The 22,719-nt window shown below is 38.1% G+C and overlaps 1 protein-coding gene and 1 pseudogene across 1 annotated transcript in view; both read left to right on the plus strand.

The window, feature by feature from the left end:
• LOC108729706 (uncharacterized) overlaps nt 1-5,738 on the plus strand; it is a 22,583-nt pseudogene extending 16,845 nt beyond the window's left edge.
• A 342-nt stretch (nt 5,739-6,080) lies between these two features.
• Nucleotides 6,081-22,719, plus strand: part of LOC108729714 (LIM domain-containing protein A) — a 33,213-nt gene continuing 16,574 nt past the window's right edge. Inside the window, exons 1-2 of the mRNA XM_018458929.1 lie at nt 6,081-6,148; nt 15,069-15,363. Of these exons, the coding sequence (XP_018314431.1) occupies nt 15,089-15,363 (275 nt within the window). The 5' untranslated portion in view covers nt 6,081-6,148; nt 15,069-15,088. The remainder of the gene's footprint in view (nt 6,149-15,068; nt 15,364-22,719) is intronic.

Below are 22,719 nucleotides of genomic sequence, written 5' to 3' on the forward strand. Positions count from 1 at the left end.
ATAATGCGCACACATGCGCGCGCGCGACGCCTAGCGCACCACTTATGTGTGAAACACGTATTATTGAAGTACACTCCGTCTTCTCGATACCTCGTCTTTGATACCACCGAGTATTCTTAGCGATCGTACTTTACCTTCGACCGTAGCAAAATAAATGGTCAGTGAGAATACGCGTACTAATTTATTTTAGCTATTTATATTATGTCTCTAATATTATCTATATATGGATACTTGGAAGATAATAGCGAATAGAGAAAGTGCGCAGATGCAGTCTCTATGTTAAATATAAACAACATACCAAGTTATTTTCTCTTTAATACAAGAGTCTTTATTGATCTCCTAGTGAACTAGAAATTCCGAAATATTACAAATCAATTATTGATGTTTCCGGAGAAAGTAACGATGCTGGTTCTATTCGCGATATCTTTTAAATTAATTTGTCGCTTCTGCGGGATTCTCGACGTCTCGCGAAAGTGTCGCCGAATTGCGAAAAAGCCCCAATTCTTGCGTCATTGTTCTTCGCCTGCCACCTGAATAGGTTGACGCCTCGGTTGACGCGGCAAATATCACGAGACCGATCACGTCGCATTCGCGACGATCAAGTGGGGGAGTTGGCCACGTAGGGTACCCTAAAGGAAACATCCTCAAGGTGGACGACCATTAGTACACTACTATACGCGATGACTCAACTTATACCGCGCGAGAGCCGGTAATAACACGAGGTGTGCGATTAATTCTTGAGAAAACTTTCGATCGCGCGCGTTTGCTCGCGATTAACGCTATCGAGAGATCGTCTGTTCTTCAGTATCGTATGCATAAGTCCTTGCATTCGTGTTGCTCACACGATGAGATTCCTCGACTAATTTCCATACTCGTGAATTTCCTCACTCTAGTGAAAATTATATATCGCACTTTCACAGAAAGAACGATTTTGCTCAAGTATTCAAAAAATCTAGCTACAGATTTGAAAATAATTTTCTTGAACCATTAAAATAATTACGTATAGGAATTTCAAGCATGAAAAATACTGCAAAAAGTTTAAACATTCGAACGATCAGTTTGAGCGTCCTATATTATTTTGATGGTCTAACAAAATTATTTTCAGATTTATATTTAGCTAAATTTTTACATATTTAAGCAAATTGAAAGTGTTACCTAAAGTACCGTTGTTTGAATCAAATGAGAGCAACTGTGAACGACGATGATTATTATTTCAAGCTTATTATTCCAAGCTTGAATTAAGCTTGAATTAAAATTTTATTTTGATCATAATTGAATTTCTTTCGAACTTCCTTCTTAACGTGGTAAAGTTTTAACTTTGAAGTTTCTATCTTTGAATGAACGTTTGAAAATAGTTTCAACGGTTGCAGGCGCCAGTACCGTTGTTTTGAGCCGCATAACAAAAAGATCGATCGTAAGAAAGCTAGGCTGTCCTGCACAGCTGATGCCATTTTTGCTATTGTTGCGTATTCAATACAGCGAATCGACCCAGGTTCCTTGGACGCGGCACCGGCGCAATTCGCAAACGCGTGTCAGATGCTTTCTCCCGCAGTATTTCCCACTGCGCGAGGAACGATCGATCGCCCCCATTGCGTGCTTGGTACACGTATCCCGACCGTAATTGCCGTATCTCCGTCGGCTGCTGCGGATTTCCTGCGAAATACATTACGTTTCTTTACGTCGGACTTACGGCGCACTGATCGACGACCAAGGTTTACAAATTTTGTTTATCGTAAAGGTAGTTTGCACTTTCACGCGAGAAATTCTAAACGAAAATCACTGTTAACAATGTCTTTATTGTAAGAATTTCTGTGTTCATGAAAACTTTTCATTTTTCAAAGTTTACTTGAAGCGTTGGGTATAATATTAGAATTGATATTTACAGAATTATATTGTATAGATAAAATATACTGTAATGAGTTATATTGTATAGCTAAAAGATACTGTAATGAGTTATATTGCATAGATAAAAGATACTGTAATGAGTTATATTGTATAGATGAAAGATATTGTTAGATAAATGAGTTATATTGCATAGATAAGGATATAAAATTTTGAGAAAATATGTAAGGCTGCCAAGTACATATGTCCGAATAATATTATATTATATTTCGATATACATTCATCGTTTCTATAACTTAACTTATCTACATGTACCTTACATTATGGTTCTTCTATACATTATAGAATTGAATTTATAAACCGTGCATAATAGCGGGTCAATAACCAGTTATTATTGAACACTTATCCTAAACTTGATGCAACCGTAATTTCTTTCTACCACACATCTGGTGTTTTCAGTCCTCTATCAACCTCACAGATAATGATAAATGACGTACCAAATCGATGCTAACAACGCGCATTTTTGTTTTTTTTTCACTATACCGGTTTACGTTCGATCACTCATTTGCGTGTTAATTCATCCTCATTTATGGTTAGAATACATGGAAATACACGGAACGTAATTGCCGTCGATTACGCGGAAAATAGAGAGAGACCGAAACATAGAATATTCTGTGAAGTTACAAGTGTTTCGTTCGTTATCGCGTGACCTCCTATCGTGCTCACTGCCGAGTCTGTAACGTAATTAGTTTCTACTAGTATCCGAGAAAAAGAAGTGGAAACCGAATAGTCAATGAAAGCATCATTCTAATACTACTCGTAATTAACTAAGCGAATTCTTTTAAATTTCCTTTTCACTCGTTTATACGTGTACACCATGGTGTCCAGACGCTAGACGCATTTATTTTTATTTTCAAGCAATTTATTTTTATTTTCTCTTATTCACCCCGTACGATTAATTCTAATTTGCGACTACATTTCTGCGTAATGATTTTAGAAAAAGAAAATGTCGAGGATTTGAAATCGGAATAATTTTACGGATTCTGGAGTAAAAATTTAAATTCAAACGCATTGATATCATAGCGATTTCATTTCCTGAAATAATTAATCGCCGTTAATCACTGGTTGATTGGCATCGTTGAAATATATATAATTTTAATGAGAGATGTATTTTGTTTCACAGGAGAAGCGCTCCGGTCACCGTTGCTGTCGAAAGAGGAGAATTCTCGGGCACTGGGGTCGGCACTCGACGTGTCGGATGGGAACGACGACGAGAAGAAACAAACGAGGAGGCGGTGGCACGCGAAGGGTATCGGGAGAGTCGTGTCCGACCGCGTAAAAGAGGGAGAAAGGAGAAGGGACCATTCGTTGTGTGTGATCTCGTCGCACGAGATCGAGAGAGCGTTGTCCTCCTTGGACTTTTTTTCCAACCCTTTCGCGAATGTTTTTCGGGATTTTCCAGTTTCTCTTTTTTTCTTTCCCTTTTCTCTCGTTCGTGAATGAAATATATAAAATAAACGTCAAACAGAGAGCGGTATGCAAAATATCGTATAATATGTCATTATAAAATAGAACGTTTGAGAGAATATCTTTACGTGTAATCGGAACGAATTTATTGAAATTGTTATTATCGTGTGAAACATACGAATTGACAGTCGTGTTTAACTTGTCTGCGATGCGATTGACGTAAAATTCTTTAATCATAATTTCCTATTAGTTACCAAACGCAGAATATCGCACTAGTCTATCGAGTAGCCTCGTTATTTTTTAAATGTCACGTCAACCTGTCGATCCAATTGTAATTACGGATGTACTCGCGCGTTCCCTACTTAAAAAGTCATAATTAGTGATTATTTAAGCCGTAGTTGCTTGTTAATCACGATTGCAAATTACTTAAATCATTAATCATTAATCGTTAATACGCAATTGTTCGATAAATCTACCGATCGTTAATTCGGCTGCACCTTGCCCAATTTTGTCGGAAGGAGAGGAGGGTTGTGCGACCGTCTACGATGGCGATGAAAACGGAGGTGACGACGGTAGCGCGATTCCCGCCGTGGGAACGATAACGAGGTCCGCGCGGCGGCAACGGGGAACGATATTAATAACGGTGATGACGAGTCGCAGGTGGAATACGGAGCGCGCGGGTCAATGAGGAAATTCTCGGGCGCACGAGGTGCGCCTACCTTCTGAGCGCCAACGGGGGAACGAGGTGGGGCGAGCGATAGGGTAGGAGAAAGAGAGAAAGAGAGGAAGGGAGAGAGAGAGAGAGAGAGAGAAAGTGGGGATAACTGAGAGTAGGACGGAGCATACCGAGCGGAAACAAACGACGGGCAACAAAACACTGTGGCGCGAGGCACGCGGGTCGGAGAAACATGCGGATCTTTGTGCGAACAGCTGAACCGGAAGTCGAGCACTACGCTTCAGTCTAATCGCTCGCCGTCGATAGGGTCAGTCGGTTAAAACGACTGGCTGCTCGAAGGCGACGGCGCGTCTCTCGCGCGTAACTAATGCCTGTTTCTCTCTACCAATGTAGTTTCATTTTAATTTTCGTTTAATCGATCCTTCATTTTTTTTTAATATCCATTTTTTCTAATTCTTAGAACTAGAAAAAGATAAAAAGTAAATTAAACTGAGATTAACAATTAATCTACATCGGTAGAAACGAACGTGTATTCGACCGAAACAAAAGGTCGGAAATGCGCAATACGACGTAAAAATGCCTATCGGAGCGTAATTTGAACTTCATTTTTATAGCGATTTCGATGTAATGTCGCAACATCTGTATGAAACGTGGAAAATTTGCAATTACTGACATACGCCAATATTTTTCCAATATTTTTAAATCGCTCAAATTTATATATTTAAAATCTAGATTGAAAATCTGTTACGTTTTGTATCGGAGGATTCATTTCTTGAGACTTACATCGGCATATAATTTGATATTAATAACGCGCGCGGATCGTATACTTACGTCTTCAATTCGTGACGGAACACGTGTCGCGCGTGTGTCTTCTATATGTATAATGACGCGTATGTGCGACTGTCGGTCGGTGCAACGCTCTTCGATTAAACAACGCGTGTCGCGGTTACTTCGTCCGTTTCATCCGTAAAACGAAGCCGACGATAAACGTGGCGCGATTCGAAATACTCGGATTGCGTAATCGAGGTGTACTAACCTAGGAAACACACCCTTCGTAATTAGAGTTGTTTGGCATCCGTGGCCAGCGTCCAAATTTACTCTCTCGACTTACAAATTTATTTAGATAAAAATAAACCGTGATGTAATAACATAAACAACGGACGATTACGCTACGAAACTCGGACACAACGAAATGTAAGAATGATATCCGAATGACAAATGCACATGATTAGGTAAATAACCTTGTAAGTGTGAATTTCTTAAAATAGTCGAGGCAGATGTCTCGAAGTGTATCGTAGGCAAATAAACACGAAATACGATTTCTCAGCTTTTCGAATCGGTCACGTTGCGTCGCGTCGCGTCACATCGCGATAGTTGCACCCCTCTGTTATCCGCACTTTACCGCGGGCGCGTGCGCGTTCGCGGCCGCGTGAGTCGCGTGCGTTCTCCCTGCGAGTAGCGTCGAGTAGCGACGTCGTCTACGTTCTCGGCGGCGATTAACTCGCAAGTTTCCCATGACCTCGTCCTTCCCGCAGAGATCGCAGCGGAAGCGGCGACACGAAGAAGAGGCGGCGAAAGAAGAGGAAGAGACGTGAGTTTTGGCGATTCTACGGGCAGTGTCCACGCGTGTGTGCGGTGCCGCGTGACAGTGCACGTGGAGACAGTGCGCGCGGTGCAGTGCGGCGACAGGCGGAAAGCGGGAAGAAGAAGAAAAAGAGGAAGACGGCGTAACGTAGGGTGGAGTAAACGGAGCACGGAACGTGAGCGTGGAAACGAGAGGAGAGGAACAAGTGGCCACGGAGGTGAGGAAAGGAGATAGGAAACAAGACGACTTTTCTCCGCGAGCGAGCGCGCGCGCGCGCACGCTCGCCGGCACCAAGTATGCTGTGGAGTGACGAAGCGGCGTCGCGGATTTCACGGATCGATCGGCCGATCGAATTTTCTAAATAGGATACGCGCCGCCCCGCGTGTGTGTGTACCATATGTGTACGAGCGCGCGTGTGTGCCTCGTAATTGCTACACGGAAGAAGAATCGTCGTCGACGTCGTCCCCGCCCGGCCAGGCCAGGCCGGTGAATCGAATCGCCGCGCCGGTGGATCGACCGCCGTCTGCCGCGGGAAAACTTCAGATCCGGTTCGCTTTCCACGGCTGACGTCATTACCGGTGAGTCATTTTTTTTTATCTTTCATTTTTCTTCCTTCTTTCTTTTCCCTCTCGCTGGCTCGTGTGCCGTTGGTGGCGTGACCGAAATGCGGTTAATCCATAATAGTTTGGAAACAGTCGCCAAGTTTCACGTTCCGTCGTTGAATCGAACTAAACGTGGGCGACCAAAGGAAAATACCGAAAGAAGGAAAGGGATGTGGAAAGGATGCGTGAATCGCGTTTGTAAGTCTTAACGAAATCCTTTTACCAACGTTCCATTTCTTCTTCCCGCATTGTTAATGCAAGATCGATGGGTATAAACTTAGCCTCACGATCAGATTTAGTTGAACTTTGGAATTTCGAAGTTTAAGTTGAATCCACATAAAGTACCAGACGTGAAAAATAACGTCGTGGATTTGGGACGCGCGGGAACGGGGAAAATAAAAAATATTTGCAAGACGATAAAGTTTGCCTTACTGTACGACACTGTTATGACCGTTGCCATCGTAACCACGTTAGAGAAAAATTATTTTTAACAATAAGACAAAGCATGTGAGCCAACGCAAAGTTTATTAGCGAAAACACTACACTGAGAAAAAAATATTCTAAATTTCAATAAATATTTATTTGAATGTAGTATCAACTAAATATTTATTGAATACAAAAATATATTTATTTAGTGCAAAATACATTAATTTGGTTTAACAATCATTTCTTTTTATTAAATAAATATTTATTTATTGTAAATTTAGTTGGCAGTATTTAAATAAATATTTATTTGAATTTATTATTTTTTTCTCAGTGTAGTTACATAGTTTTGTATTCTTTAACAATAACAAAACCGGACTTTTCAACCTTCGGTTGAAATCATTCAGGTCGGTCATTCTATTTATCTCTAGGTAGAAAAAGTTAATTTACACAAATAACATATCACAAATATATCGCTTACGCATCATTGTCGAATTTAATTCTTACGGCATTATATTCTAAATCGCCTTCACTTATCCTGTCACTCCTACGTTAACATCCTCCAAAAATTATTTTTGATTCACGGTGTCACGGCTCGAACTTGTTTTTTTAATAAGAAATGAAGACTTATACGTAATGATACTGAACCTGCTCTTCCCGCCTTTGGATCTCGGTAAACACAAACGCGGGAGGCGAAATTAACCGTTGATCGTGGCGGATGCACCTGCGTTTCTTGAGGACCATCGGTCTGTTGTAGCATTAATTACCGCAACGTCGTCGGGGGCGCAGCGTGCGTGCGTGCGTGCGTGCGTGCGTGCGTGCGTGCGTGCGTGCGTGCAATACACGCGTGACGTGTACGCGTCAACGAGAAAGTTTGCAATTACCGTAATTTAATTGCAGCTCGCGCGCGCGGTCTAACGTATGAAAATGTCCAAGGCTGAATGGCTACGTTTACACCGTGCGCTTAGTCCGCGACCTATACGATAGGTGTCTTTGTTTAATATACAGGATAAACAAGAACATCTATTGTATAGGCCGCGGCCTAAATGCACGGTGTAAACGTAGTCAATGTATCCACGAGCTTCGGCGAGACACGCCGTTAATAACGTCATTCTTCTTCTAGCGGCATTTCGTATTCACGTTAACGATATTTGCCGGTATCCGTCTTGCTTATTAAAGTACGTAGCCTGGAATGACCGCGATGTCGAGTTAATGGGACGTCATACTTTCCGTTTACTCTGAAAAGTCACGTTAATACGTCGCTATAATTACCGCAAGCAATATTTCTCAATGTTTCGAGTTACAACGAGCATCACGACGGAATACGAAACATCTTCACTAAATTACAGGGAGATTAAAACCATCGCGCTAATATATCTTGAAACAATATTTAATTATCTGCGAGGTTTCTTCAAAAAATTAAAGACGCACTGAGAAAAATGTCTAGTTGTGGATTAATAATTGAAACGTTAGTTGAAAATGAACGAATCGGAAACTAGTTAAATCTACTAGAATTCTGATTGATGTAATCAGATCTTCCTGAGAGATTCGTCCATTTTCAATCAGATTTTTTTCTTGGTGCGGTTGTTTTTTTTTGCGAGGACATTTCTTGCGAGCATATGGCCCGGTAATTTTTAAGTTTTGGCCGTACGCGTGTTTGATTCGAACGTATGTTTGATCCTCTCCAGGTATAACGGCTTGTCAGTTTGCCTGTGTGGGTTGAGCGTTGCGTTACCGCTGTGCGTTGGTGTGCGTGAACTCCACGCTGCTGGTTACTCCGTCAGGCGAGTCCGTCGTTCTTCTTTTCCAAGCGTGAGGAAAGATGGCCGCCCGTGCGAGCTGCACGGTTCGCGTCTCTTTCCTTCCCTCTCCCTCTCTGTCTTTCTTTCTTTGTGCAGTTAGACGAGACGCAGACGCTGACTGGCAAGACGGTTTTAGAGAAAGTTGGAGTGAGGGAAGGGTATATCGAGGTGTATAATGAAGGGCACATGTCCGCCGCCGGGCGGTAATTTTTAGAATAGTAAAACGCGTTATAAACTCGACAATTTTTAGAGGCTCGAATGGCGAATCACGTTAACTGAAGGTCTACATTGGAGAATGATGATTATGAATCTTATACAGTCAGAGGCTGAGAAACGAACGCCACACAACACATTCGCGTTTCGTATCTTAATTAATATAACATAGATGATTAATGCATTGTGTGTGTAACGATAGTAATTTTTAATTAAATTTTATTTAACGTCTCTATAAATCACAGATAAACTTTCGGACATTTTAGATTATACGGAAAGAACAGTTTTGCTGAAGTATCTAAAAGTTTATCTAGATACAGATCTGAAAATAATTTTGTTGAACCATTTAAATAATTAGGACGCTTAAACTAGTTGCAAGAATGTTAAAAGTTTTTGCAGCGTTCCTCATCATGCTTGAAATTCCTACGTTTAATTATTTTGATAGTCCAACAAAATTATTTTCAGATCTGTACATTTCTGAGAGAAATATTTTGTATCAATAACCAAAGTTTTGTTACTGACACAAAAACTATTGTATTTGTTGATCGATCCAATCGTTGGTTACCACAATATTAATTTATTGAATTTACTAAATGAACTAATAATTTAATGATACAAAACTGTTTTGTATGATGTTTATAGGTCTTTTGTAGTTAGAAATAGAACATTTTGTTACCGGAACAGAACGATTGCCTAAGAATAATATATATTTCTCACTTTCTACAGAGTGAAATTATGTTTGGCGTTTTTTAATTTCCTTAGTTTAGCAAAAGTATATATAGATTTAGAGCAATTGAGATTACTAATCTGGTTGTTATCATGATTGGTCATGGTGGCGAGAGCCGAGAAGTCCACGAGATTAGTCTCTAATCGTCCCAGCTTTATACAGGCAGACGTCGAATTTCTCTTACGAGAAGACACGCCATCTCTGACAGCTCCGCCAAACGTTCTATAGTGGATTATTTTATTAAAATTAATAAAAGAATATTCATTTTGTAGTGATAATAAAATTTGACATTGTTATTTACAAAACGTAAGTAATTAAATAAATTTGTATTGTTAAATAAAAAAATTTTGTTCATCTAACAAAATAATTCAGTGATGATAATCGGCCATTTGTGAACAATTTTCTTTTTTTGTTACCAATACTATATCTTTTTTCTCAGTGTACTTAGCTAAATTTTCTAGATACTTGAGCAACATCATTCTTTCCGTAGTTTTATAAAAAATTTTATGAAATCAACACACGTTGATAAAAATTCATTCGAAACGGTTGAAATCCGAATTCTAATTTTAAACTAAACATCTAATTTTAGATGTTTCAACTCGATGTCTTGTTATTCAATGAGAAACGAGTTTTTGCCATAATATTGAGCGATCGGTTACGATGACGAAGTTCAGTCGCTTTCGCAGGGGACATAGCGGCGATGGTTTGCCACGGCAACGACAGCTCTTTCCTTCCCAAGTTCCGTAGCTTTCTCTCCACACCGAGGCTCTCTACACCGGATATAGGTCTGGCGTCTAGCGCCGATACGCGCAGCGGCGTCGCCCTTAATTAATTTATTTTTTCCCCATTTCCGCGCGTTTGTCACGGTCGTCTCCCTCGCGCATATTTCTACTTCGCTTTTATAGACATTTTATATAGGACTCTGAGATATCGATCCCGCGTACGTTCCAGTACAAAACGGCCGACGCGACGCCCGAAGAGACGGAGACGCGAAGAGCTGGGAAGCGACGGGATAGAAAGGGACGATACCGAGGGGAAAGCATGAAAACGAACGAAGGGACTGGGGGACGGAGAGAAAGAGAGAGAGAGAGAGAGAGAGAGAGAGAGAGAGAGAGAGAGAGAGAGAGAGAAAGAGAAAGCGAAAAGGGATATATGGAACGAAGGCGGAAAAGATTCTCTTGTCGACGCATTCGTTACACTAAAATTCATCCAACGCGAATTATGTTCTGTCCGAACAATTGTCCACCAGGCGGAACGAACCGCGAGTTTTAATTTCGGACGTGGATTCGAAGGCAGATCCTGTAATTTTTCCAACCAATACATACGCACTCTGCTCTGACTGCACGGTCAGAGACTGTATTCCCGAAAAATATCGCATACGAAAATGTATGAAAAATGCCATAGTACATTTATTATAGATTTTCCGAATATTTTCGTCCGCGATATTTTTCGAGAATAAGGCCCCAGATCTATCAGAAACATGAAAAGTATGGCGCGTGCGTTGATTCAAAGATAAAGACGTCGGTTGATGATGCGCGACAGAAATACGCGTGTCGTATCGACTTCGTTCCGAGCAGGGAGATTCGCCTTTGCCGAGTAGTTCCGCTTTAATAGCCGGTTGCCCTGCGTTACCGTCGTCCGAACGTCATTTTTAGTTTAGCGCACAAAGCAGGTGCACGTACACGCCCGGCTTATAAGATCCCCCTGTTCCCCCTTTTACTGCGTGCAAGCGTTCTGATAGCCGGTGGACGTGACGTAATGCACCCCGCATCTCCCGGAAAGAGAGAGAAAGAGAGACAGAGATTACTTGTCACCGGCACCCGGTATCTCTCGTTTACTGTTAGTGAGAGATCTCGAATTCAGAGACGGTTATTTTTCTTCAACTTTTATTACTGTTATCCTTTAATTATTTTACATACGCAATTAACATTTAAAAATAATTTCTTTTGTAAGGTAACTTCATTTTCAGAATTTTGATATAGATATATCAATAATAATTGATAGAATATTTCCCAAAATGTATAATATCCTGCAGAAATTCTGAATATGAAATGCAAGAAATAAAAGAAAAGTATGGGGTGGCATTTTCACGTTATGCGAAAATTGAAAACGATGAATCTTTTTCAATAGCTTTCGGTGCATGTAACAAATAATAAATTATAAATAAAATTCTCGGCGTGTGAAATTGCACACCGAAGGCATTGTGAATTTCGAGCTCGATGATGAAGCGATTAAATACATTTTCAACCGATTGAACACCTTTCCCGTAATTTCACTTGTACAGTGATGGGTTTAGCTTGTTTCAACGTTGTTCGATTCGCACGACTATACGTTTACATCGATTGCCCGCTCCCATCCGCGCGAAACTTGTGTCACTCGTGAATTTGATTTGCTCTCGATTCGTTTTCGCGAAGCGATTCTCCCTCTGGTCGCTCGCACATCGATTACTATTAGTGCCGTTATAATGCGCCTGTGAGCGCCGACGTCTATTGCACATCGCGCGTCCTGAACTTTTCCTTTCTTTACGGAATTGCGGTGGGCTCGCGTGACGACGGCTTGCTGTCTGGTGTAGAATATGCAGACGGCACACCACCAACGGTCTATAACGTTGTAAAGTCCATGACTCTATACCGCTTTCTAGAGAATGATGCCGGTGCTATATTCTTCCTTCGTACTCTCATTAATCTTAATTGCGTGTCGATACCTGTTTTGGATTTGAAATTACCGTTGTCGGGAAATTAAAGAAGAGAGAGAGAGAGAGAAAGGAACCTTTTAAATTAAAACAATGCATTAATGTAGAAATATTTTATATTATTTTAATAAATCAATAATCCAAATGGATGGCATACATATGTACGTGAGATATAAATCTATTTTTTCATAAATTTTTCATGAATTATAAATTATTTTTTATACTTTAGCTATTGAGATGTTATTTGATATTTTAACTAAAGAATATAAAATTAATAGATATTGTTGATAATTTGAGCATTTTTTTGTAGTATGTTCATATTCAATTAATTTTCAATTTTGTATATATTTTGAAAAATTTCTCTTTTATTTTATGACATCATCTAATATCTTAATATTTGTCTGAAAATGAACTAAATAAATTATATTTCAGAATGAACCTTTATTAATAGCACGAAATATATTTTGTATCATTATTTACATGCAAAAAATATGCCAATATATGTGTGTGCATAATTAATATAAATTATATATTTATCTGTAAGCGAAACTGCAGTTTGTATATTTTAAGGATGTATTAGACGTAGAGTCCCTGCAAAAAAAATTAAATTTGGAAGTATGTTTAATATTTATACTTCAAATAAACTATGTACATATGAAAGTTGTATGAATAAGATTATATTTTTGTTTAATAACACATTTTTGTAATTTATTTGTTATTATTTTTATTGTTAAAAGAGAAAATTGAAAAATGATTAAAAAATTTAAATTTTTCTTTTATAAGTATTATACTTCAAATATTCAAAATAATTTATGCAAAGTTTCAAAGATTCACTAATTAATTAAAAAGATATAGAACAAATAAATATTTTGTTTATTTACTGGACAACTAGTTCATGCATCGCAATATAACTCTACGTAAATAATCTTGAATACATGATGTACTTATATTAAAAAATTTAAATTTTTATCATTTATTTTATAATACATTTTCATATATTTTTATTAGAGAGCATAGATTTAAAAAATACTACTATTTATTAAAATAACTTGTAATTCAGATATAATAATTTACTAAACCGTCACCAAATTTGTCGTATTATTTTTAAACGTGATTTAGAATAATCTGTAATTTTTTCATAATTTTATTATCGTTTTGAAAATATATGTATAAAACATCCTTAAAGTTCTTGCAAATACGATCAAAATTAGTAGTATCAAAAATTCATGGGGTCAATTATCTTTAGCTTAGCTACTTTTTTAAAATTTTCTGTAAACTAAATCAATAAAATGTTTGATATTTTCTTTTTGTGTCGCTTCTCTCGCATATTTCTAAAAAATTCCATTTAAAATTATTAAGATATTGACGTTTTTTTAACTTCAGTTACTTATATTTCACAAAATGTGATAGTTTTAAAATTAATCACGGTCCATTTTTATTTCTCAAGCGATACAGCACTTTAAATCTAATGAAGCAATTTTAAAATACATATGTGTGTCATAATAAATTAATTAAACATTATTGCTATGACTAATGTATAGACCTTCTCTCTTCTTTGAACGGTTTAAAATATTTAGCTTCGTATAGATCTGTTTCTAGCACGTCTATAAATTCGTACTACATTTTGTTTATATTAAATATTCATAAAAACGAATCAGTGTATTATTGATAAATTCTATTGTCGGAAAGATTTTAGTTATCAATCATCTTAAATATTAAAAATTTGCAAATTTAAATTTAGTTGACGACAGAGAAATTTATTTGATAGTACGCGTCCTGCAAGAATTTGAGAAGCATTGTCTTACGTTACAGAATATTTTTCGATATATTTTGACGGAGACATATAGCCACGTATAAATTTATGCATTGCGCGGAACCTGTACATATTCGTATTTTATTTTGCCGTATCCGTATGCAGCACTTATTCGTCCACCATCTCCCCAGCCATCCGACATGAATATATGTATTACCGTGTGCCTCTAAGTTCATTTATGCCAGCCATGTGAGAAGTAAAGAATTTCTATAAATGTGCAATTCATGCTGACATATACATTATACAGGATGTCTCGATGCCTGCAAAAGCACTTCAAGCTGAGCTGTTTGAGAATTTTAAGAACTGAAGAGAGTCAGAAGTGCGTCTATGCGTGTGTTAGTTAAATTTAAACTAATTCATTCTGTCAAACTTTTAATTATACAGTGACGTAATTTGCAGTGATCATAATTTTACGTTTCTGTTTTGATTTTGAAAAAGGAATCATATTCTTTTATATAGTAATGTAACTCTGCATCTCGAATGTCTTGTCTAAATTATCCTCAATTCTTCTTGTAAAGAGTTAATAGACGCGTATTTTGTGCCGTTACAAAGACTCGAGGTGAATCGGCAAGAAATTCGATCTACTTCCCGTTTTCAATGTAACTGTAATTGCATACTGCACGATGCGCGTTTCTCGCATTCGTGTTGCTTTTAATTTCTACCTGCGATTGATATACCTCGCCATTGCGAAAGGAAAGGCACGATAAACAGACCGCGTACATTTCCGCAATGTCATGACTGGTCGCTATTGATGCATTCAATCTATTCAACGCTAAGTGGACATATGAAAAACTACGTCGATGATAATTGAGCGATATCGAATGACGTGTGTATCGCCATAATTGATCCGCTATTAATGGTCACAGGGATCGTAATGGTCTACCGACGGACTCTAAAGGCAAACTCCGTTACGATTGAACTGATTTAAATAGTTTTCGAAATTTGCAACACCTGCACGAAATTTCTTCGAACTGTCTTTTTCTTTGTTTATTTTTTTTTTTCGAGTGACAATCGAAATGTCGATGTATCAAAATTGTGACATTGTGCAATTTAAATTTGTTTTAATTTTACGTAATTTTATTTTCCGAATTCTTGTGTGATTTTTATTTTACTTTTAAATTTTACAAATATTTCTCCTTATTCGTCGCGTTTCGATCGCGTTGAAAAATCCTGCACTTCGATGGAAGTATTTTATTTCTATAGAACGATCTATATATCTGTTTCAGTTCACAATGCGCTAGGGGTGATGGAGACAGTGGGCAAGCAAGTTCAGGTAGTGAGTGGACTGGGGGTGGGGGGTCCGGTGGGCCCTGTGGGCCCAGTGGGGGGAGATCTGCATCACCATCATCATCCACACCCGCACGCCCTTCCTCCGCACCCACACTCCCACCCCCACGGTCACCCCCATGGGTCCCACGGCCACTCGCTCGCGACGTCGAACCCTGGCAGAGGTCAGCCTCAACCACCAACCTCGCATAACCAGCACGTACCTGCGAGGTCCACTCCCGTACAGCTGCATAGGTAAGTCTCGTTTTTCTTCTCTTGTGCACATAAACTGGAGTCGTCGATCTCGACGGCTTTTAAACCGTGTGAAGGTAAAATATTTCACTAATGCGGCAGAAATGGTAAAGGATCGTCCGATAAAAATCATCCGGCAAATATTTTCGAAGCCATTAAAGAAGTGGACCGAAAGATTTCGAGAGTTTCTGTTCTTTCGGTAATATAGTTTCTATAAATAGTGCGCCTAAAATGCATTTCTCATTTTCTCTTTTTAGTACTATGATTTTATTATAATATATAAAAAAAATTACTTCATTTATATTTTATAATATTCTCTCTTCTGTTATTATAAAGTTTTTTTAAAAGGGGAACTTTTAGAAATATATCAAGAATATTGTATAAGTCTCTGTTGTTTCCATCGAATTTCTGAAAGCGGAGTGCTAATTCTCGTTCATACACGAGTCATACGCGGCGAATTGTATTTTAAGAAAGAAAGTCCACGGACAAAGTCCGACATCACAGTGATGGTCAGGAACGTGCGTGTAAAACGAGGGAAGAGGAAAATGGAGGAGGGGTGCGTTGTAAAGGAGAAGCTTGTAAAGGTAATAGTAAGGTATCCTATCCGTGCGAGATGGTCTGTTTGGGTAGAGTTCTGGTCTTTGGGAACAGAATTCGAAAATACGCGTTTTTCAAAGATTCAACTCGGAGCCAAGACAGACTTGGGTCTGCTAGTATACCTGCTGTGAAAACTAGCCTCGTATCTCCGGAATATCCGAATCGTGCGAGGTTTACCATATGCTGAGCCCAACGAGATTTATTGAGAATAATAATCAATTTACATTTTTATACGGAATGCATTCACGATTTCTTGAGTAACGTTGCCATCGTAATTACGATACGAGACTTAAAAACTCTTCGCCGGCTTCTCTTTGATTACGGAAGTACAGACTCTATTAAGATAAGTAGCGACAGACATAAAAATTGACGTCACGTAGTAGTCGTGCTAGTTATCTCGAAACAAACATTATCACGGTCTCAATTGCGCTTTTTGTACTCAAAGATTATCAGCTCTATTATTATCTAGAAAAATCAACGATTATACGAAATTCTTGAAATGGCGTCGAAATATCCAAAGATTAATTCATAAAATATTTTCTTTATTCGACGGATTAATATTATAGAATTAAAGAGAATAATTATATGTATATGTTAATTATGATCTTGTGTGTGAATTAAGGATAAAAATAAAAAGTTTTGTGAAATAATAATAGGTCTATTAAGTCATAATTAAAATTCAAAATCATGGTACAATAATAAAGACGCGTTTCGCAAATATTCTCGCTGACAAATGTGTTTTATTTTTGATACATAGTGATAAAAATCGATTGCGCCAATTATTCCGAAGCATCTCAATAATCTCGATTGCAGTCTTGCAGACAGGACTTTAGTAAGTGACAGATTTCGAAAGATTTTTACAGACGCAGCTACGTGAAGTAATAACGATTGCTCTAATGTTTAGAATTAGCTAATCTTAAAACGATGCGAAATTACCCGGTTGTAGACATTTTAAAATAACTGTACTTTCTATTGAAATAGTTCCAGAATGGAGACATTTTATTTATTCGTATTAATACATATAAAATTTTTATTCTTATTGGAAAATTTCGCTTTAAAACGTCCGGCTATTGTTTTGCGAAACTATTGGACCTGCTTATGGAGTAATATTATATTACTCCATAAGCAGGAGGAAATATTATTGTAGAGGATATATAAGTTTTTACTCATATAAGCTTTAGCTTTAACTTAAGCTTCTTATTATATAAGCTTACGATTTAATAGAAGTTATTTCTATGGTCTCTTTATAAATTTATCAACGAGTTAGAATTAAATCGAAAAGTGCTCTTTAACGATTAAATTGACGTGAAATATCATATATATTTTTGTCCCTTCAACATCAAGACTTTTTATAAAATTTACAGTTCTATAAAATTCTGTGAAAACAATACTTTTTAACAATGTAGCGCCTAGTATACTGAATGATATCAGAAATACGCGCGATACTTTTGTCCTGGTTGCTCGTTATGCCTGTGGGATGTTTATGAATAAAGATATGAGATCATTATGACCTTCCTACACTGTGTCTTATACCATACAAAGACGCACGATGGCGAACGGATGCTTTGAAAATAAGAGAATGTTGCGACGTGATGCGACTATACTCTTTTTTTCCTCCTGGGTACATAGCACACGCTTCTACTTATACATGTCCCGGTATCACTGTGTATATTAGCATTTGTAGTTGACATGGTAGATCATGTCTCGGAGTAAAAAAAAAACGTTGATTGGGGATAGCAGACACTCGCACGCAATAGTCTGTTCGATGATAAATAACGCATTTACATTTCTTGTAAATAAGTTTTTACGGCAGCTGCGGAAGCAGTCTTTTGTGCGGAGTAATCAATAAAATATTTCGTCAATGTGCTTAAAAGTGACAGCATTTATTCGATGACTCAGCCAACATACAGTGATACACATAGCAGCGCGCGCATATACAGCTTTAAATATGTATTATTTATGCATTTAAAAATAGAAATTATAAATATTTACACAAATAAATGTACCCTGAGAAAAAAATATCCTAAATTTCAATAAATGTTTACATGAATAGTACCAACTAAATACTTATTAAATATAAAAATATATTTATTTGGTACAAAAAATATTAATTTGATTTAACGATCACTTCTTTTTATTAAGTAAATATTTATTTATTATAAGTAAATTTAATTGGCAGTATTTAAATAAATATTTATTTAAATTTATGCTATTTTATCTCAGTATATGTATATGTTTTTAAAGATAATTCTCATCAGTTTTGCTCAGTTAGATTCAAAACACGCGATTGTTCATTGGAAAGCGTAATGTTCTCAAGGATGGTGGCTGAATTTCATCAACGTACACTTTTTACTTACGCTTATCGACATGTTTATCAAGACAACTTACATTAAAGTGTATCTTATTGTGTTTATAATATAACTGTAGACAGACTACTAGGAAAGGTGAGATATTTTTGCTTGAGACAACGCAATCTGCGCGGAAGTTCTAGCTGTGGTTATATAAGTGTCGCGCGGCTTAGAATATACTTTATGTACGAACCACGAGCCTCTTGGCTCCATTTGCATCGTATTTTAAGCCTATTACATAGCGAAGAATGCACGACGGGGAATTCACGAGTGTACGATATGGGATCGCGAAGGGACGAAAGCTGCAAAATTAGATATAGAAGCGGTTTATTTATTTCTCTCAAGCAACACATCCACAGAGTTTCGTGAGAGACAGATACTCTCGCTTTTATTATAACGCGTGCGCAAATATACAGTATTATCGACTTTAATGGGTGTGTTGAGACCGAGTTTATGAGCCGAGTCAGAAATTAAAGAGTACAACGTGCTTATATTTGTTATATTTACAAATAATTATCTTAAAGCTTTTTAAGAATATTTAGCAAAAAAATTATTATTGTGTAAGAAAATGTTACAGATAATTTTCTAATTGTATATATGTTCTATTTTATAACGCTTTGAAGTTATTTTCTTTAAATAGTCAAGTTTATGATATGTTTTATAATAAAAAATTCAATATCTTGTATCTGAATGAATCATTTTAATTAGGGATAATGATTAAATAAAAACTCTTAGCGATGCGTCGACAAAATATTCGTTACATAAAGATGCATTATATGATTAACGTATCTTTCTCGGTACACAGGATGTTCCATCACCACCGTATCAATTATTTAGAACAAAAGTATCCGTTAACTCGGATTCAATTTTTCCGCAAACAATTATCGTATATTTTCAGCGAATCAATATTTACATTAAATCACTACGTAGATTCTTTGAAATGATTTTTGCTCTCGATAACTTTTAATTTGAACAAAAAAGGATTATATCGTCATTTGTTTTATTTTATATCGACACACAAAATGCAACACGCATTCGAGCACGCTCGCACACAAAATGGTACTATATCATTCAGTGTCAGAGTTGACAAAAATTTTTTAATGCGCATATATTTTCTCATAAGCTAAATTTATCCATTCAGTCTATGAACTCGAGGTGTCGTTGTAAACTTGATGCAGCTGCCTCAAAAGTACAAAGTCTTCGAAACTACGTTCTATCACATCTGTTAGTCATCACGCAGATGCACGCGTATGCGTACTCCGCCCACGTTTATACCTGTCTCTTCCTCCACGAATTGGCCTCTTAAAATCTGCGACGTGTATAAAAGAAGCACGAAATTTGGAAACGAATCCATTTTGTATGTAGCGTTTTTCCGAAGCACGAAGAGAACTCGCATGAGATTTTTTTCGAACGATCCCACACTTATGAGCGTAATTTAGCATTTACGAGTGTCCGATTGAAAATTTCATAATATTAATTAAATTTCTTACGTGAAGAATCCGTCCTTCTTCACAGAAAACACGACCTCTTGTTTGCGCAGTCGCTTCGTCAAAACATGTTGATGTTCTTTCGACTCTCTCGATTGTATATTCGAAAAAAAGAGGCATGACTTGCGAGATATGACCCAGTGATGTATATTTGGGTCCGAGCATGCTGCGTTCGGCTCGACAGCGAAATACATTCTTCTTGCATTCGGCGGCAGCTTTCGGCGCGAGCGAGACAGCGCGACTGAAGGTTTGTTCGCGTCGCATGCTCCAACGTGTTCCAATATGCTCCTACCATAGCTCTTACTCCAATACGCTTGATAGGCTACGTTTACACCGTGCGCTTAGTTCGCGACCTAAACGATAGTTTTACAAAGTCTTTGTTTAATATCTGGAGACACGGTAGTGTCTCCGCGCTAAGCCAAGCGCAGTACAGGATAAACAAGGACATCTATTATATAGGCCGCGGCCTAAATGCACGGTGTAAACGTAACCTTTGTTTAACCTACAGGATGAACAAGGACATCTATTGTATAGGCCGCGGACTAAGCGTATGGTGTAAACGTAGCCATAGAGTGAGTAGGAGCTACGGTAGGAGCATGTTGAAGCATGTTGGAGCACGCGACGCGAACAAACCTTGAAAGTCTCGCTGTCGCGCTGACCCGAGCCGAGCCGAGCCGAACGCGGCGTGTCTGGACCCAATGTGCATCACTGATACGACCTCGAAATTCGTGAGACTCGAATGGAGAGACGAGACGGATTGCGTAGATGTGTAATCAGTGACGAATCAAGATTGATCTTGCAAAGTTGACCTTCCAACGTTTAGTTGGAATATTTTTTTTTTAATTCTATTTAAACATATGTATAATATACAAGATAAATTATTTTCTATTTTTATCTTAATTTTGTAGAGTAAATAAGTTTTTAATTTTTATTTTAATCTTATAGAGATAAATTGTTTCAATTATAAGTGTACAAGACGTTCATTAAAATTAACCGTATTTAATTGCAGACGTAGAGAGAAATCGATCCGTCGGAAATCATACAATTTTTTTTTATGATACATGTTATTACAGAAAAAATGAAAGTGATAATATTGGAGATGTTTTTTTTTACAATAGAGCAATTAGATCTGGCCTAGGAGATAAAATGACTCAGCGTTTTCTTTTTTCTATGGAATGCTTATTTGGAGACATTCTATTCATTTCTATTTAGCCACTGCCAGACTTTTGTGTATTTGTGAGGTCAATTGCCTTTTCGTCTCGTTCTTTCTTTAGAAGAATGCGAGAAAACAATAACTAGTCTGGAATTTTCAATCCGAGACAACTCGCGCCACGTCCACTACTGCTACCTGTCGTTTCTAACCTTAAACGTTGTACTGTAACAAGTAAGCTTCCTCCAGTTTCCTCGTGAGGAAGCACGACAGTCGTTTCGCGTCATCGAAACACTGTGCTGTCTGTGCTTGTGTTGGTATCATTTTGAAACACGCAGGAAGGGCGGAATGTGAAATGCGGAGGGGAAGACATCGGCCGACCAGGATTCCTTTTGAGGATCGAGATTTCCCTGATTTATACGATTACCATTATTTGTATGGTCACTCTGGTTACTATGAATTGCGCAATGATTTCGGATATACCCATAACCTAGATTTCTCGGATTCCCTGGACTACCCAGATTATCCACCAGGTTCGAACGATTTCCGTTATCCATATCCACGGTTCACGTAAGTCTACGAAGGTTATTCACATTTTTTTTTTTTTTTCAATGGAATCGTACTTGTCCATAACTTCGCTTCGAAAATCCTAATCCGTGCATCTTATAAGCCGTGGACGCGATCACACGCACTATTTTTTCTTTTTTTTTTATTTACTGTAGACGCGTGAAAAGGTCGATTCGGGATACTGTGCTTTTTTCTAATAGCCGAGTATCTCTGTTCATAATATTTACAAGCCGCAATCGTGAAACTGTATCACAGCTCGCATTTATCTTATCTCTTTCTTCTTCCCTTCACATTCTTTTACGGCTATCCTTTTCTAGAAACATCTCAGTTTTCTCCCACGACTTTGCCCCTCTACTCTTCCGTACTTTTCCTTTTTACAATCCCTTTTCATACGGACACAATCCTATTCGAACCGTGCGTTTACCATCTCCATTGAGACGTTACCTCCCAACAATTTCGGGTTTCTTTGTTTATTGTCTCTCGCCTCCAAGTAGATAGTAGGAGAACGATACAGCCAAATTTCGGGTTTCGATTACTCAAATGCGGTCTAATCTAACGTCGTGGGATAATATGCGCGTCCTTCTCTTCATGGTCGAACGTTTAACGGTCAAGTTTCGGACTCGGCGAGTGGGAGTGAGAGCTCCCGCCACTGCACGCGGGAAAACGGTGAGGTTAGGTTCGTCAACACATGTATGTACATACTTGGCTAACCCGACGGCGGGCTGCGGGCAAGGAGGAGGCAGACGGCCGACAGCGAGAGGCGGCGAACGCGCCGCCGTTGTAACATAGATTATGAATCAGACCGTCTGGCGAAGGAAAACAACGTGATTCGCGGGAGGGATACCGGAACGGGGAACTGGAAATGTATCGAAGACAAGGATAAAGGATGCTGATAACGCGACGCGCCTCCTCGATACTCATACGCGTGTATATACGCTGGTGAGTGCCTTGCTTGTGATATTCGATACATTTGTGCGTGTGGCACGCGTACGCAGCGTAATTCAATTCTTAAGTATACCAGCTGGATACTATTCCTGTCCCTACATCGATAAATTCGTACATATAGTCTATTACTACACTGAAAAAAAGATTGGCTGCTGCAGCAAATTAGATGGTAAAATATGGCATAGCATTTTTAATCGGCTGCAGCAGCCAATTTTTGGTTGTGTTAGCCAATCGAAATCCTATACTGACATTGCGGATAGGCTAA

This window comes from Mycetomoellerius zeteki, unplaced genomic scaffold, assembly GCF_001594055.1.
Source record: "Mycetomoellerius zeteki isolate Tzet28-1 unplaced genomic scaffold, Tzet1.0 scaffold119, whole genome shotgun sequence".
NCBI classification, from domain to species: domain Eukaryota; kingdom Metazoa; phylum Arthropoda; class Insecta; order Hymenoptera; family Formicidae; genus Mycetomoellerius; species Mycetomoellerius zeteki.